Consider the following 13,343-nt stretch of genomic DNA (forward strand, 5'->3'; position numbering starts at 1 on the left):
GTGTAGAACTACACTTGATGCTTTTTTCTTTTTTCCTCTATTAGGTTCTATTGCCACGTTTTTCCCCACCGAGTGGGTCTACTCCGGATCCCGCCCTCTGACCCTGGCATAGGGTTGATACAGGAGGTGGTGAAACCGGTTCAGCTGACTATACTCCCCCATCTTAGGGGTAGACCAGCTGAATAGACCTGCACTAGGGCCAGGAGATTCTCCTCTCCCTGGTTATAGTATAAGGAATTTATCCTTGTTTTCTTATTACCCCCCCCCCCTTTTTTTTTTCTCTCTCGGGGAGGTTTTTTGTTGTTTTTTCTTTTTTATCTGTCTTGACTGTTTGTCTTGTGGAGTGCAAGGTTTGTCCTTTCCCCTGTCGCCCCCCCCTGTTGCCTCTGCGGGTTTCTCTGACGCTCTAGGCTTCTGTACACTGACACCCTTTAGTACAGTCACTCTAGGGCTTTAGGGAGAAAAGGCCACACTTAGCCTCTCCTACCTCCCTCCCCCCCCTCCTAACACAGAACTTGTCCAGTTACATCCTATTCAGGGGAGACAGCGTACCTTGCCCAAGAGTATTGGTTAGCTAACTCACCATGGTTCAGCTTTTGACGCTCAATGTAAAGGGGCTCAACTCAGCTCGCAAGCGACGTCTCACGCTTAATGAGCTAAAGAGGAGTAGAGCAGATGTGGTGTTCTTGCAGGAGACACACTATGATACGACGGGGAACTTTAATTTTGCTAAGCACCTTTACCCGGTATCTTATATGGCATCTACAGAGAACAAAAAAGCAGGAGTGGCGATCCTGTTCTCCACCTCGTGCCCCATAGTGCCTGAGACAGTAACTGCGGATCCCATGGGCCGCTTTCTCATTATTCAGGGCAAAATGTTCGGCTCGCCTGTGATTTTATGCAATATTTACGCCCCCAATTCATCGCAGGTCCGCTTCATTACCAAGGTCCTGAATAAAATAGCCAGACTCCCAGCAGCACCCCTACTGATAGGAGGGGACTTCAATGTAATCTTCTCAGAAAATATGGACCGGCTGGCTATCGACCCCAATCCCGCTACTAGATCACAGAGCACTATTTCAGCGGCTTTCCGTAGAGTCATCAGGAGGTTTGCTTTATATGATTTGTGGAGAGTGGGCAACCCGGGCGACCGCTCATTTACTTTCTACTCTGCACCACATGGCACCCATACTCGTATAGATTACTGGTTTGGAGACATCCAATTCTTGCGAATGATGCATTCCGCAGAGGTGGGAGACATATCGTGGTCAGACCATGCGCCAGTCCTATTACAGCTTAGTGAGGGCCATACCACAACGAGGGCATGTCATTGGCGTTTAAATGAATCCCTTCTTAAGAAACCCCTGATCAAGGAGGAGTTAAATGGAGCACTACGGGAATATTTTCAGCTTAATGAGGATTCAATCCCCTCTATCCCTATGAAATGGGAAGCTCACAAGGCGGTCTTCAGAGGCCATTGTATAGAACAGGGAACCAGATTGAAAAGAAACAGGGTCCATCTGGAAAAGGAATTGAGAAAGGAGATTGGTAAGCAAGAGGCAGCCCTATTAGCCAAACCCACTAGGAGGAGACTCCAACAGTTAATTGAGGTTAGGGAGCAGTTGCGAGAGGTTCAGACTCAAGAGGTAGAGAAATTACTAGTGTTTACTAGGCAACGGTATTACGAACAGGCCAATAAGCACCATTCTCTCCTAGCGAGACAATTGAGAGAGAAGAGAGAGCACCAAACTCCCCATGTTATACGGGATCCCCGGGGAAATCTATTACATGACCCAAGAGCGATTGCTTCTCGCTTCCAAGAATTTTATGCCAAACTGTATTCCCTGCCAAATACTCTACCCCTGGATGAGGGCCTTAGAAAAACGCTGCTCTCGGACTTCTTGAGCTCCTGCTCCCTACCGGGACTCCCCTCAGAGGCCATCGAGACGCTCAACTCAGAGTTAACGTCGGATGAGATAGAGGAGGTGATCAAAGAAATGCCAAATGGGAAATCCCCGGGCCCAGATGGGCTCACATATCTTTACTATCAGACCTTCTCCCCTGTGGTGCTGCCACATATGACAAAAGTGTTTAACGCGTTCTTACAAGGTGAACCCATGCCTACAACTTTCACCCATTCCTATATCACCCTTATCCCCAAGCCTGGGAAAGATGCAACCGATTGTGCTAATTATAGGCCGATTGCACTTCTAAACGCAGACCTAAAAATATTTACAAAACTACTGGCCAATTGCCTGATTCAGTGGATTCCTCAGGTAATCCATAAGGACCAGGTGGGCTTTGTACCTGGACGACAAGGTGGCGACAACACGAGGAGAACAATTGATCTTATCGATGTAATTAATAAGCAAAAAGATCAGGCCCTAATTCTCAGTTTAGACGCAGAGAAGGTGTTTGATCGCCTCAGCTGGCCCTTTATGTTTCAAGTCCTGGAACACATAGGAATAAAGGGTCCCTTTCTCCAGGCTCTGAGGGAGTTATATTCAAATCCCACAGCAGAAATTAAGCTCCCACACGCGTCCTCCCCACCTCTGCGGATCAAGAATGGTACACGTCAGGGTTGCCCACTCTCTCCCCTCCTCTTTATTCTTTGCATTGAACCCTTGGCCTCCATTATCCGTCTAGACCCCAATATCCATGGCGTTATGGTTAGAGACAAGGAATTTAAATTGTCGTTGTTCGCAGATGATATCCTGCTCACCATCACTCAGCCCCTAATCTCCCTACCCAACCTACAAGCGAGGCTACAACAATATGGCCGTCTCTCGGGCTATAAAGTGAACACCTCAAAGACGGAGGCATTGCCCCTCAATTCTACCCAACCGCTGGTAGACCAATTGAAGGCCACATTCAGATATAATTGGAAAGCAGACGCTATTAAGTATCTGGGGATACTTCTGACCCCCTCTTACAATACACTGTATGGGCAGAATTTTCCTGGTAGTTTTCAGGAAATAAGGACTCTCCTTAATAACTGGAACAGTCTCCCCCTCTCTCTTTTTGGCAGGATAGCAGCGGTCAAAATGACTATTCTGCCTAAGCTGCTGTACCTTTTTGAAACCTTGCCAGTAGCGGTGCCGTTGGGCGCTCTGAGGTCCCTGCAAGCATCAATATTGCACTTTATCTGGGCGAAAAAGAGACACAGAGTTTCCAGGTCTGTTCTACTCTCTCACAAATCCAGGGGCGGCCTATCGGTGCCGGACATAACCAAATACTACTGGGCAACACACTTGAGACGCATTCCTGCATGGTCCACCCTACTGGCATTCTCTAAGTGGATGGAGATAGAGAAACTGTGGCTGGCCCCCTTTCATCCTAACTCCTACCTTTGGCCCAAAGAGGCGCCTGCGCTGCCTGATTCCCAACTAGGCCCTATCTCATTCACGATTAAGTTATGGAGGGCCTGTTTGGCCAGGTTCCCATTGGTGTCCAAGTGCTCCCCTATGCAATCCTTTTTACACACTCCCCTCATGCAACAAGCTGGGGCTGGGCAGGAAATTAAACCCTGGCATGAGAAGGGTTTATTTAGATTTGCAGATATTGTGGATTACCGCGATAGGAAGATCTTGCCCTTTGCAGCCCTACAGGATAAATTCCATCTCCCACAGGCGGCCAATTTTCACTACATTCGAATTAGACACTTTTTACAATCCCTGGACAGTGCTGAGACAGACTCGGCACCCACTACGTTTGAACACATTTGCAAAACTGCGACCCAAACATCTGGACTCATATCAGATATCTACATGATACTACTCCATCCCAGCCCAGACGAGCTCATTGCACACCCGTATATGGCCAAGTGGGAGAGCATAGTGGGGGGGCCGATATCTCAGGACACTTGGCGACTGATTTGGCATAGGGCGGCTAAGACCTCCCTGTGTGCTACACATAAGGAGAACCAGTACAAACTGTTGATGCAGTGGTACCATACCCCATCCTTGCTGCACAGATTATTCCCAGACACACCAGATACTTGCTGGCGATGTGGCTCAGTTGGAGGTACTCTTCAACACATCTTCTGGACGTGCCCATTGTTGCAGCCTTTTTGGCAGGAAGTAAAGACTCTCCTTTGGGAGGTTGTAGAGGTGGATATCCCACTCTCCCCATTATTTCACTTGCTGAACGTCTCTCCACACCCCATGGCCAAGGCGACCACAAAACTGAGCCTACACATTCTCACAGCTGCGAGATGTCTGATAGCGCAGTTTTGGAAGAGACAAGCCCCCCCCCTCCCGAATGGATCTTCTCTCTAGGGTTAGAGAAACTCGCAGTATGGAATATCTGACCGCTTCCCTGAACAATCGTATTCCACAGTTTGACAAAACCTGGGATCGATGGGACCGCTACTGGATTGAGGAACGAGCAAGAGGAGGAGAGTGACAGGGCCATCCTTTTAGTGTCTTCCCAAGTGGTAATTGTTGTCGTAGTGAGTATGAATGACTTTGTCTTTGTCCGTACCCTTTTTCCCAACCTCTTCAGAATGGTTAAGCATTGATATGATGCCATCTTTGGTATTTGTTTTAATATAGTAGGCATATGTTACTGCTGGATTTTGCATTATGATACGCAAACAGGATATTTACACTGTTGATACTCCACGGGGAAATAGATCCCTTCTCTTTTGTCTTTTAATTATTTTATTATTGGAAAATTTTTATGTGATATTTGTACATGATAACTTGTTTGTTAAATATTTTTGAAAAATAATAATAAAAACACAATTATATAAAAAAAAAAAGACAGCCAAGCTCTATCTTCCAGCATCGGTTCCTGTGCAGCAGACACAGCAGGTGGCTGAAGTGGTCTGTGGAAGGCAGGAGCCAGGCGCGGGAGACATTGGGGCTTATTTACTAAGGGTTCCGCTGCTGCATTTTCCAGCTTTCATGCGTCGGGGGGCGTGTCGTCGGACGATCTGGCCGATTCGGACAAACCACAGGATTTAACATTTAAATTGTGTTGCAAGCCAAGCACTTACATACACCAGGAAGAAGAAGGTGAGGGTGACCTGATAAGGGAAGCGACAGATGCAGGATATCAGGCACACGCTGGTAGTGAATCGTGGCAGCTATGCATTTTCGTTGTGGATAGTGCAGGGACTGGTAAATAAATTTGCCCCATTGGGTACTGACTTGGACTTGTTCGAGACGGTGCTCCTCAAAGCTCTCAATAAACCAGATCTCTATCTGAGTGGCTACAGAAATGAAACCACTCATGGTAGATGGCAGGTCACGTGCAGACAGTGCATCTTTAACCGGTTTCAGGCTAGCTCAGATGCCAGTGTACGGAACTGAACCACATAATAACTGACAGATAAGACCCCCATTCAGGTTCCTCGAAGATGAACCAGAACTCAGCGAAGAAGGAGGTAATATTAACTGTGACTGGGTCTTTTCTGTCCCAGAGGTAAGTAGCCTATGCCAGGGCCTTCCCTGAACACCTTAGACCACCTTAGACCCTTCCGTGACAAACTGTATTGGCATAAGTGCAAAGTGCAAGGAGCACTGAGTAATAAAGTCCCTGCACAACTTGTGAACCCAAGCTGAGACTCTCTATGCCTTCTTGATGGGGATCTATTGTATAGTGAGAAGGTCCGATGTAGGAGAGGTCCTTCTGAGTTATGGGGTTTAGCCGTCTCACATAGAAATTACTATTTCCTATAACCAGAAGGATCTTTTCTATCTATTATATAATGAGAAGGTCATTTCCCACAGCAGATTGTATAATGAAAGCTGAGCTGCGAATTGTTGCATTGAACAACAAGAACAGTTTTGCTCTCAGATGCTTCTGTTAAATAAGGCCCTATAGTGTCAGCAAACAATTAGTCCTTGTGTAAAGTGTAGCAAACTTGCTTCTGGTTCATCTAATGTCATGTAGACTCACAGCTTCCTTATAGTATAGCAATTCTATGATGTATTTAATGTATTTATTGTATTAGATGTATGATGCACTTTGTTCCCAGGACTTGGACTCCTGTGCCCCACTCCTAATACTGATTGGATAGACACCGACATTGGGGCAGATTTACTTACCCGGTCCTGTTGCGATCCAGCAGCGCGTTCCCCATAGAGGATTCGGGTCTTCCTGCCATTCACTAAGGTCGTGCGCCCGATGTCCACCAGGTGTCGCTGCTGCTCTTAGGTCCGCCGGAGTTTACCTGGTTCTTCTCGCTGCATGTGAGTGCTTGATTTTGCGACACACTTCGTTTTTTAAATTCCGCATTTTTTCACGAAACTGATGTGAGAAAAAAATAAAAGGACATTTTTATTTTTTTTTATATAGCTTTATTCAACTTTTTTCCATGTGGCACAATGGAATATTCCCTCAATACCAGGACAAGATATCCTCCTGCAGTCTACTACTGGCCTCAGAGGCCAAGGGTATAGTAAAGAGTACTTATCACCATGCTTCTAGTCCCCATTATTATAGAAATATCAGTTCTGCTAACTGATGATTCTAATCTTCTCTACTGTCAGAAAGAAAGCCTTGCAGCAAGGGAGTGGTTGTGCATTTATGCTAATCTTCTCTGAAACTGTATTCAAAAAGGAAAGATGATGCGCATATGCCGTATATACTCCAGTATAAGCCGACCCGAGTATAAGCCGAGACCCCTAATTTTACCACAAAATAAATGGGAAAACCTATTGACTCGAGTATAAGCCGAGGGTGTAGTATACAGCCAGCTAGCCCCCTGTAGTATACAACCAGCCAGCCCCTGTAGTATACAGCCTGTCCCATGAAGTATACAATCAGCCTGCCCCCATGAAGTATACAGCCTGCCCCCATGAAGTATACAGCCTGCCCCCAAAAAGTATACAGCCTGCCCCCAAAAAGTATACAGCCTGCCCCCAAAAAGTATGCCTAGCGAATAATAAAAAAATAAACTTAATACTCACCCTCCGACGATACTCACCTTTGATGCTTAGTGGCGGCTCCCGGTCCTCGGCGGCAGCTCCCGATCCTCTGCGGCGGCTTCTCTCTTCTATCTTCACGTGCCGGCAGTCGCGTCCATGCGACTTGCCGGCGGGCGCACAGCGCGATGCGGCGGTGTGTCGCCGCTGATGACATCATCAGCGGCGACACCGCTACATCATATTGTGCGCCCGCCGGCAAGTCGCATAGACGCGGCTGCCGGCACGTGAAGATAGAAGAGAGAAGCCGCGGCAGAGGATCGGGAGCTGCCCCCGAGGACCGGGAGCCGCCGCCGAGGACCGGGAGCCGGAGGGTGAGTATTAATTTTTTATTATTATTATTGACTCGTGTATAAGCCGAGATGAGGTTTTTCAGCACATTTTTTGTGCTGAAAAACTCGGCTTATACACGAGTATATACGGTACTATAGAAATTAATTTTATTGAGCAAAAAATTATTTGTTTAAAAACAATTAAAAACACTGATCTGGGTAACAAGGAACCCAATGTGTATGGACAGGCAAAATGTATATTCATAATACAAATGTGACATCATAAAATGAAAGAGTAAATACAATAATGTGGCTGAGCGAGTATAAATTAATTAATGGTGCTACAAAATGGTGCAATACAGTAATACAATGCAATGAGATTAAATATAAACCCAGCACATCGGTAGTGACCACATGGGTAAGAAGTCACATAGAGAAAGGTAAAAACCGTAATACATGGAGGAATTTTACCAGAGGCCGTCCAACACAGGAGTAACACCCCACGCGTATCGCCTAACACGTAGGCTTCGTCAGTGGTATCTGCAAAGCAAGCGGTCTTGCCTTAAATATTGGTTCACTGTTCCACACTTAGGCTGCCACATGTATTTAAAGTGAGACCGCATGCTTTGCAGATGCCCCTGCGTGTTAGATGATACGCTTGGGGCATTACTCCTGTGTTGGGTTTAATCTCATTGCATTGTATTACTTTATTGCTGTAGCACCTGTATACAGGGAAGTGTATACCCTGTTTTCCTGGTAGTTGGGCTGAGGGGATGGGTGGAGATTGCCACAATATATAGATTGTGGTACACACCACCCCCTCAACCACTAGAAAAGAACAATGGATCCAGTAAATATATATATCGGAACCATATTTGGGCACATGGGATGTTACCCCCTCCCCCACCCAATAACTTAAACCCTAACCCCTCTCTGCTGCCGCAGTAGCCCTGTGACCCCTCCAGCACCTAAGAGGAGAAGGGGTAGAGGACTCAGGGCCTAAGTGGGAGGATAGGGGTAGAGGACACAGCGCCTAGAAGTGGGGGGGGGGCAGAGGACGCAGCTCCTAGCAGGGATGGCAGAGGACACAGCACCTGGGGGGGGGGGGCAGGGGTAGCGGACTTAGCGTCTAAAGGGGGGGAGGGGTAGAGGACACAGCACCTAGTGGTGGGGAGGGGAAGCGGACAGAGTGTCTGGGGGGAGGACACAGCGCAGACATACTCACACATACCCCCAGCTGCCATTCTTCACCTACCCCACATACACATAGCTGCCATTTTCAACCCCCTACACCCTCCCCCAGCCGTCATCTTCACCATCCCGTTGCAACCCCACAGCCGCCATCTTCCATCACAAATACCCCCCCCCCCCCCCACAGACACACATAACCCAGGACGCCATCTTTACCTAGACTTTCCACTCTGGAATTAGCACCCTAAACCTCTGTAACCCCTCATCATCCTTGCCATGCCTCCTACTGTGGGGATCTAGCAGCCATCAGTGGATAAAGTGATGCTGCGCGTGCTCTGCAGAAGGATCTACTGCCGTCAATGAGTCACGTGATTTCGGAATGCCACATGGCACAATGACATCAGAAGGTCCCTCTGAGTTATAGGATTTAGCCACCACCTATTGACAATATCAGGCTACTGTGTGGAGCAAGCATCCGGGGGAGATGCGCCCGGTGACTGCTCCAGCAACACCCAGTGATGGTCCACCTCTCCCCATCTCACCCAAAAGCAGCAGAATTTTATTTTTCAGAAAATATGTTTTGTTTTTGTGTTTGCAGTCTCAGTGAGCCACTAACATGTGCAATACAATGTGGATAGAAGCTGTGTGTTTCACCGTGGTACCTTAAAATGGTGACTGAATCATTCATTCAAGTGCTATTTATATGTATGGATTTGCTACATTTTGAAGTAAAGAAGATTGAAGTATTACTCTGTTTATTACACACAAACTATAACCCAAGCTGTGTTTTATGAAGAATCTATTTAATTAAGAGTGTGGCCAGGGTGGAGTTAACATCAATTTCACAATTCAGACATTCAAACATCTGAATATGGCTGAACATAATGGGGGAATTCATTTAATTAATCGCCCACTGCTATCACATGCCATGCACATTCATTAGAAGTGTTTGATAGCATAATTTGTCTAGTTGCCCATGGCAACCATTCAGAGCTCTGAAAGCTGAGCTCTGATTGGTTGCCATAAGTAGCTAGAACATGTCTGCTCTCAGACTCGTTTGATAAATCTCCCCCATAATGTGCATTCAGAGGAGGCTTCATATAGTATCTGCTTAATACAGGTTGTGGATGAAGAAAGTGGCACTGTATTGGTTTTTGGTGCTATTAAGTGGCCAGCTACTAAGAAAGATTCACATGTAGATGTTCCTTTCATGGCAATTTTTATATTCCATATGATATTTTCTGCTTATTTTTTGTTTTTGCAGAGTACAATGTCAATTACCTGAGGAATCGCTCGGTTCGCTCTTTGTCCAGTGGTGTAATTGACATGGACACTGAGAAGGAAAATAATGATTTTCAGAAGAAGGAATTTACCAAACATTATCTACCTGAGCTGGACAGAGAGGATAAGGACACTGATGACTTTAGTGGAACTGGTGGGATTACAAATGAGCTGGTTGTGCCCATGGCTGTGAAAGTGACACACAGGTGAGAGGTCGAGCCTCAGAGACACTGTAGCTGTAGTACCAGTAACTAAATGGTGATATAGTCTTCCTATGTGTAATGTCACACTCCATTCGCAGGTGCCATATCCTTCCTAACAGCTCTGTAAACTGTGACCTGGACCTCTACAAGTCTCTGCAGGCCTGGAAGGATCACAGGCTGCACATTGACCATGAGGTAAGAACATATATTGCACATAGACCTTTGTTTTGCTCCTGCAACACACTATGGAAAACCACCCTGCAAAGCTGACACCCTGGCCCAATAGGGTAAAAATAGCAAAATAGGCAAACAGGTGGGTATGGATGGCATGTAATCTATTTTTTTAATTTCAGAAATTAATAAAGCAGGTGATTATAGTGAAATTTGTAATTTAATGCACAAAGGAAAGCAGGTTCTCTTTGTCTTTTTTCCTGCCTCATTCTCCTGCTGTGAGCATTGTATCTAAAAACCTTCTTGAGACAAGACAGCTTAATTATTTCCATAACTAGATAATTTTCTCCTCGATGATTCTGCCTCGATGATAAGACTATCCTATCTAAATAGTCAGAACTCATTTCTCTCTCATTTACCTCTCAGCTCTCTGTGTAAATCGGCTTTCTCTCCTGATTACCAGGAGTGCTAAAATAAGGGGGAGAGGCAGGAGGAAGAAAAGGAACATGCTTTTTTTTTATAAAGTATATTTATCTGCAGTATTGATTTATAACATTCTATGGAAAGTATGTATATTTACCTTCATAGACAGGCCCTTATTTCTTATATGTAAAATTTATGATGGGGTCTGGTCAACAGATCTGGTACATATTGCAATTATTCAAAATGTGTCAAACATAGAACCCAAACACTATACTATCTATCTTTAGTACTAAAGATTTCTGGTTACTCTGGATTACCCCAAAGTTTCTCAATTTAAAAAGTATGGATTTACGAGGTCCAGTAGGACTTATATGAAAGGAAATTTGTAAGCAAGTTTGAACATGCAGACAGTGTTAGGGTAGTTCCACACAGTCATGTTTGGTCTGTAAATCATGGACCCTGCATTGTCCTGTTTCACACACCAACCACACTTTTTGGGGATGGGTCGCCTTTCAGTATTTATATATCCTGCTTCCCTCCTAAACAGCAGTGCTAAACTGTAATCATGATTGGATTGTCTCTAATTTCCTTATGTCCTTCCACTGGAGTCAAAGTATTTTAATCCAGCTGACCTTCTGATATTCACCCATTAATCCTAAACTTAATGGGGGAATATACAAATGCACTAATGACAGTACAAAATGTTAAACATCCACCGTCTTTTTTCCTGCCTCATTCTCCTGCTGTGAGCATTGTATCTAAAAACCTTCTTGAGACAAGACAGCTTAATTATTTCCATAACTAGATAATTTTCTCCTCGATGATTCTGCCTCGATGATAAGACTATCCTATCTAAATAGTCAGAACTCATTTCTCTCTCATTTACCTCTCAGCTCTCTGTGTAAATCGGCTTTCTCTCCTGATTACCAGGAGTGCTAAAATAAGGGGGAGAGGCAGGAGGAAGAAAAGGAACATGCTTTTTTTTTATAAAGTATATTTATCTGCAGTATTGATTTATAACATTCTATGGAAAGTATGTATATTTACCTTCATAGACAGGCCCTTATTTCTTATATGTAAAATTTATGATGGGGTCTGGTCAACAGATCTGGTACATATTGCAATTATTCAAAATGTGTCAAACATAGAACCCAAACACTATACTATCTATCTTTAGTACTAAAGATTTCTGGTTACTCTGGATTACCCCAAAGTTTGTCAATTTAAAAAGTATGGATTTACGAGGTCCAGTAGGACTTATATGAAAGGAAATTTGTAAGCAAGTTTGAACATGCAGACAGTGTTAGGGTAGTTCCACACAGTCATGTTTGGTCTGTAAATCATGGACCCTGCATTGTCCTGTTTCACACACCAACCACACTTTTTGGGGATGGGTCGCCTTTCAGTATTTATATATCCTGCTTCCCTCCTAAACAGCAGTGCTAAACTGTAATCATGATTGGATTGTCTCTAATTTCCTTATGTCCTTCCACTGGAGTCAAAGTATTTTAATCCAGCTGACCTTCTGATATTCACCCATTAATCCTAAACTTAATGGGGGAATATACAAATGCACTAATGACAGTACAAAATGTTAAACATCCACCATCTCTGTCAGAAATCCCCCCACCCCCCCAAGATAAGTCCATAACCAGAATAATCATAAATAATTCTGAGATGAGAAAATTCTGTATTTAAAGGGGTTGGCCAGTTAAAAGCTTGTTTATTCTAACGAGATCTCTCATGTTCTCTGTCTCTTGTGTCATGTGAGTGTTCAGCTGACGTCAGGGTTTCCCCTCACACATAAAGTTGTGTGACTTGTTTCGGGACCTCCTACCAACACACCTCCTTCCCGCCCATCACCATGTTTCCGGTGGCATTCTCCTCCATAAAAAACTATTCATGATGAATGTTATAACAGGTATGACTAAGTATGGCTAATCGCCATTGTCGGAAACGCGTCACCAGCATCATTTCCCCTTTTGTGATGTCCCTTTTAAACGATGTATTTAATAAAGTTCCCAAGAAGATTTTTTTACCCTTAAAAAGGATTTTCTTTTATTTTTTTCCCCCTTCTTCTTGTATTATAACTTACCTGGCATAGTCCTCTGTGTAGTACTAGGGGTTGGGCTTTGGTTTGGATGTATTTAAAAAAACAACATGTGACTTGTCTGTGTTGCAGACTGCTCAGCTCTTGGCCCCCACCTTTGTGCTCCTTCACAGACCTCACAGCATGGTGAGCCGACACTAGAGATGGGTGAATCGATTTGAACGAAGTGGAATTTGGAACGAATTTCAGGGAATTTTGATTCGTCAAGAATCGGAAGGTTGCTGTTATTTGTGGGAACAAGTTTTTTTTCCTCCTTTATTACCAAAATGGGCGCGAGCACAACGTGTTACATGGGGCAGAGAACTCTGGGAAGGAGAAAGGAACACCCTCGATCACATGTGCAGAACTATAAGCCAATCAGCGACTGTAAGGCTTATGTGATGTCAGACAGCCCTATAAATACAGGCAGCCATTTTCAATCTCGCCATTTCACACTGTATGTGCTATCTGTAGCATCCAGCTTCTGTACTGTGCTATAGTGATTTTTGCTCCAAGGGTGTCCGTTTTGGGGGACCTTTATAACCCGAATAACAGTTCTTTTTTGTTGCTGAAGTGAATAGGAAGAAATCGGTGTAAAATCCACATAGTTTCTATAGTGATTAATGCTCTAATCCCAGGATGTCCGTTTTGGGGGATCTGAATACTCCAAATAGTTCTTTTTTGTTACTGAAGTGAAAAAGAAGAAATCTGTGTAATATCCACATAGTTTCTATAGTGATTTCTGCTCTAATCCCAGGATGTCTGTTTTGGTGGATCTGCA

At 44.6% G+C, this 13,343-nt stretch overlaps 1 protein-coding gene across 6 annotated transcripts in view; it reads left to right on the top strand.

Moving 5' to 3' along the window:
* Positions 1-13,343, top strand: part of SULF2 (sulfatase 2) — a 696,319-nt gene that overhangs the window by 516,035 nt on the left and 166,941 nt on the right. For all 6 annotated transcript variants that reach the window (XM_072110535.1, XM_072110536.1, XM_072110534.1 and 3 more), the window contains 2 exons: positions 9,660-9,882; positions 9,978-10,074. In XM_072110535.1, the coding sequence (XP_071966636.1) occupies positions 9,660-9,882; positions 9,978-10,074 (320 nt within the window). The remainder of the gene's footprint in view (positions 1-9,659; positions 9,883-9,977; positions 10,075-13,343) is intronic.

This window comes from Engystomops pustulosus, chromosome 6 (assembly GCF_040894005.1).
Source record: "Engystomops pustulosus chromosome 6, aEngPut4.maternal, whole genome shotgun sequence".
Taxonomy (NCBI): domain Eukaryota; kingdom Metazoa; phylum Chordata; class Amphibia; order Anura; family Leptodactylidae; genus Engystomops; species Engystomops pustulosus.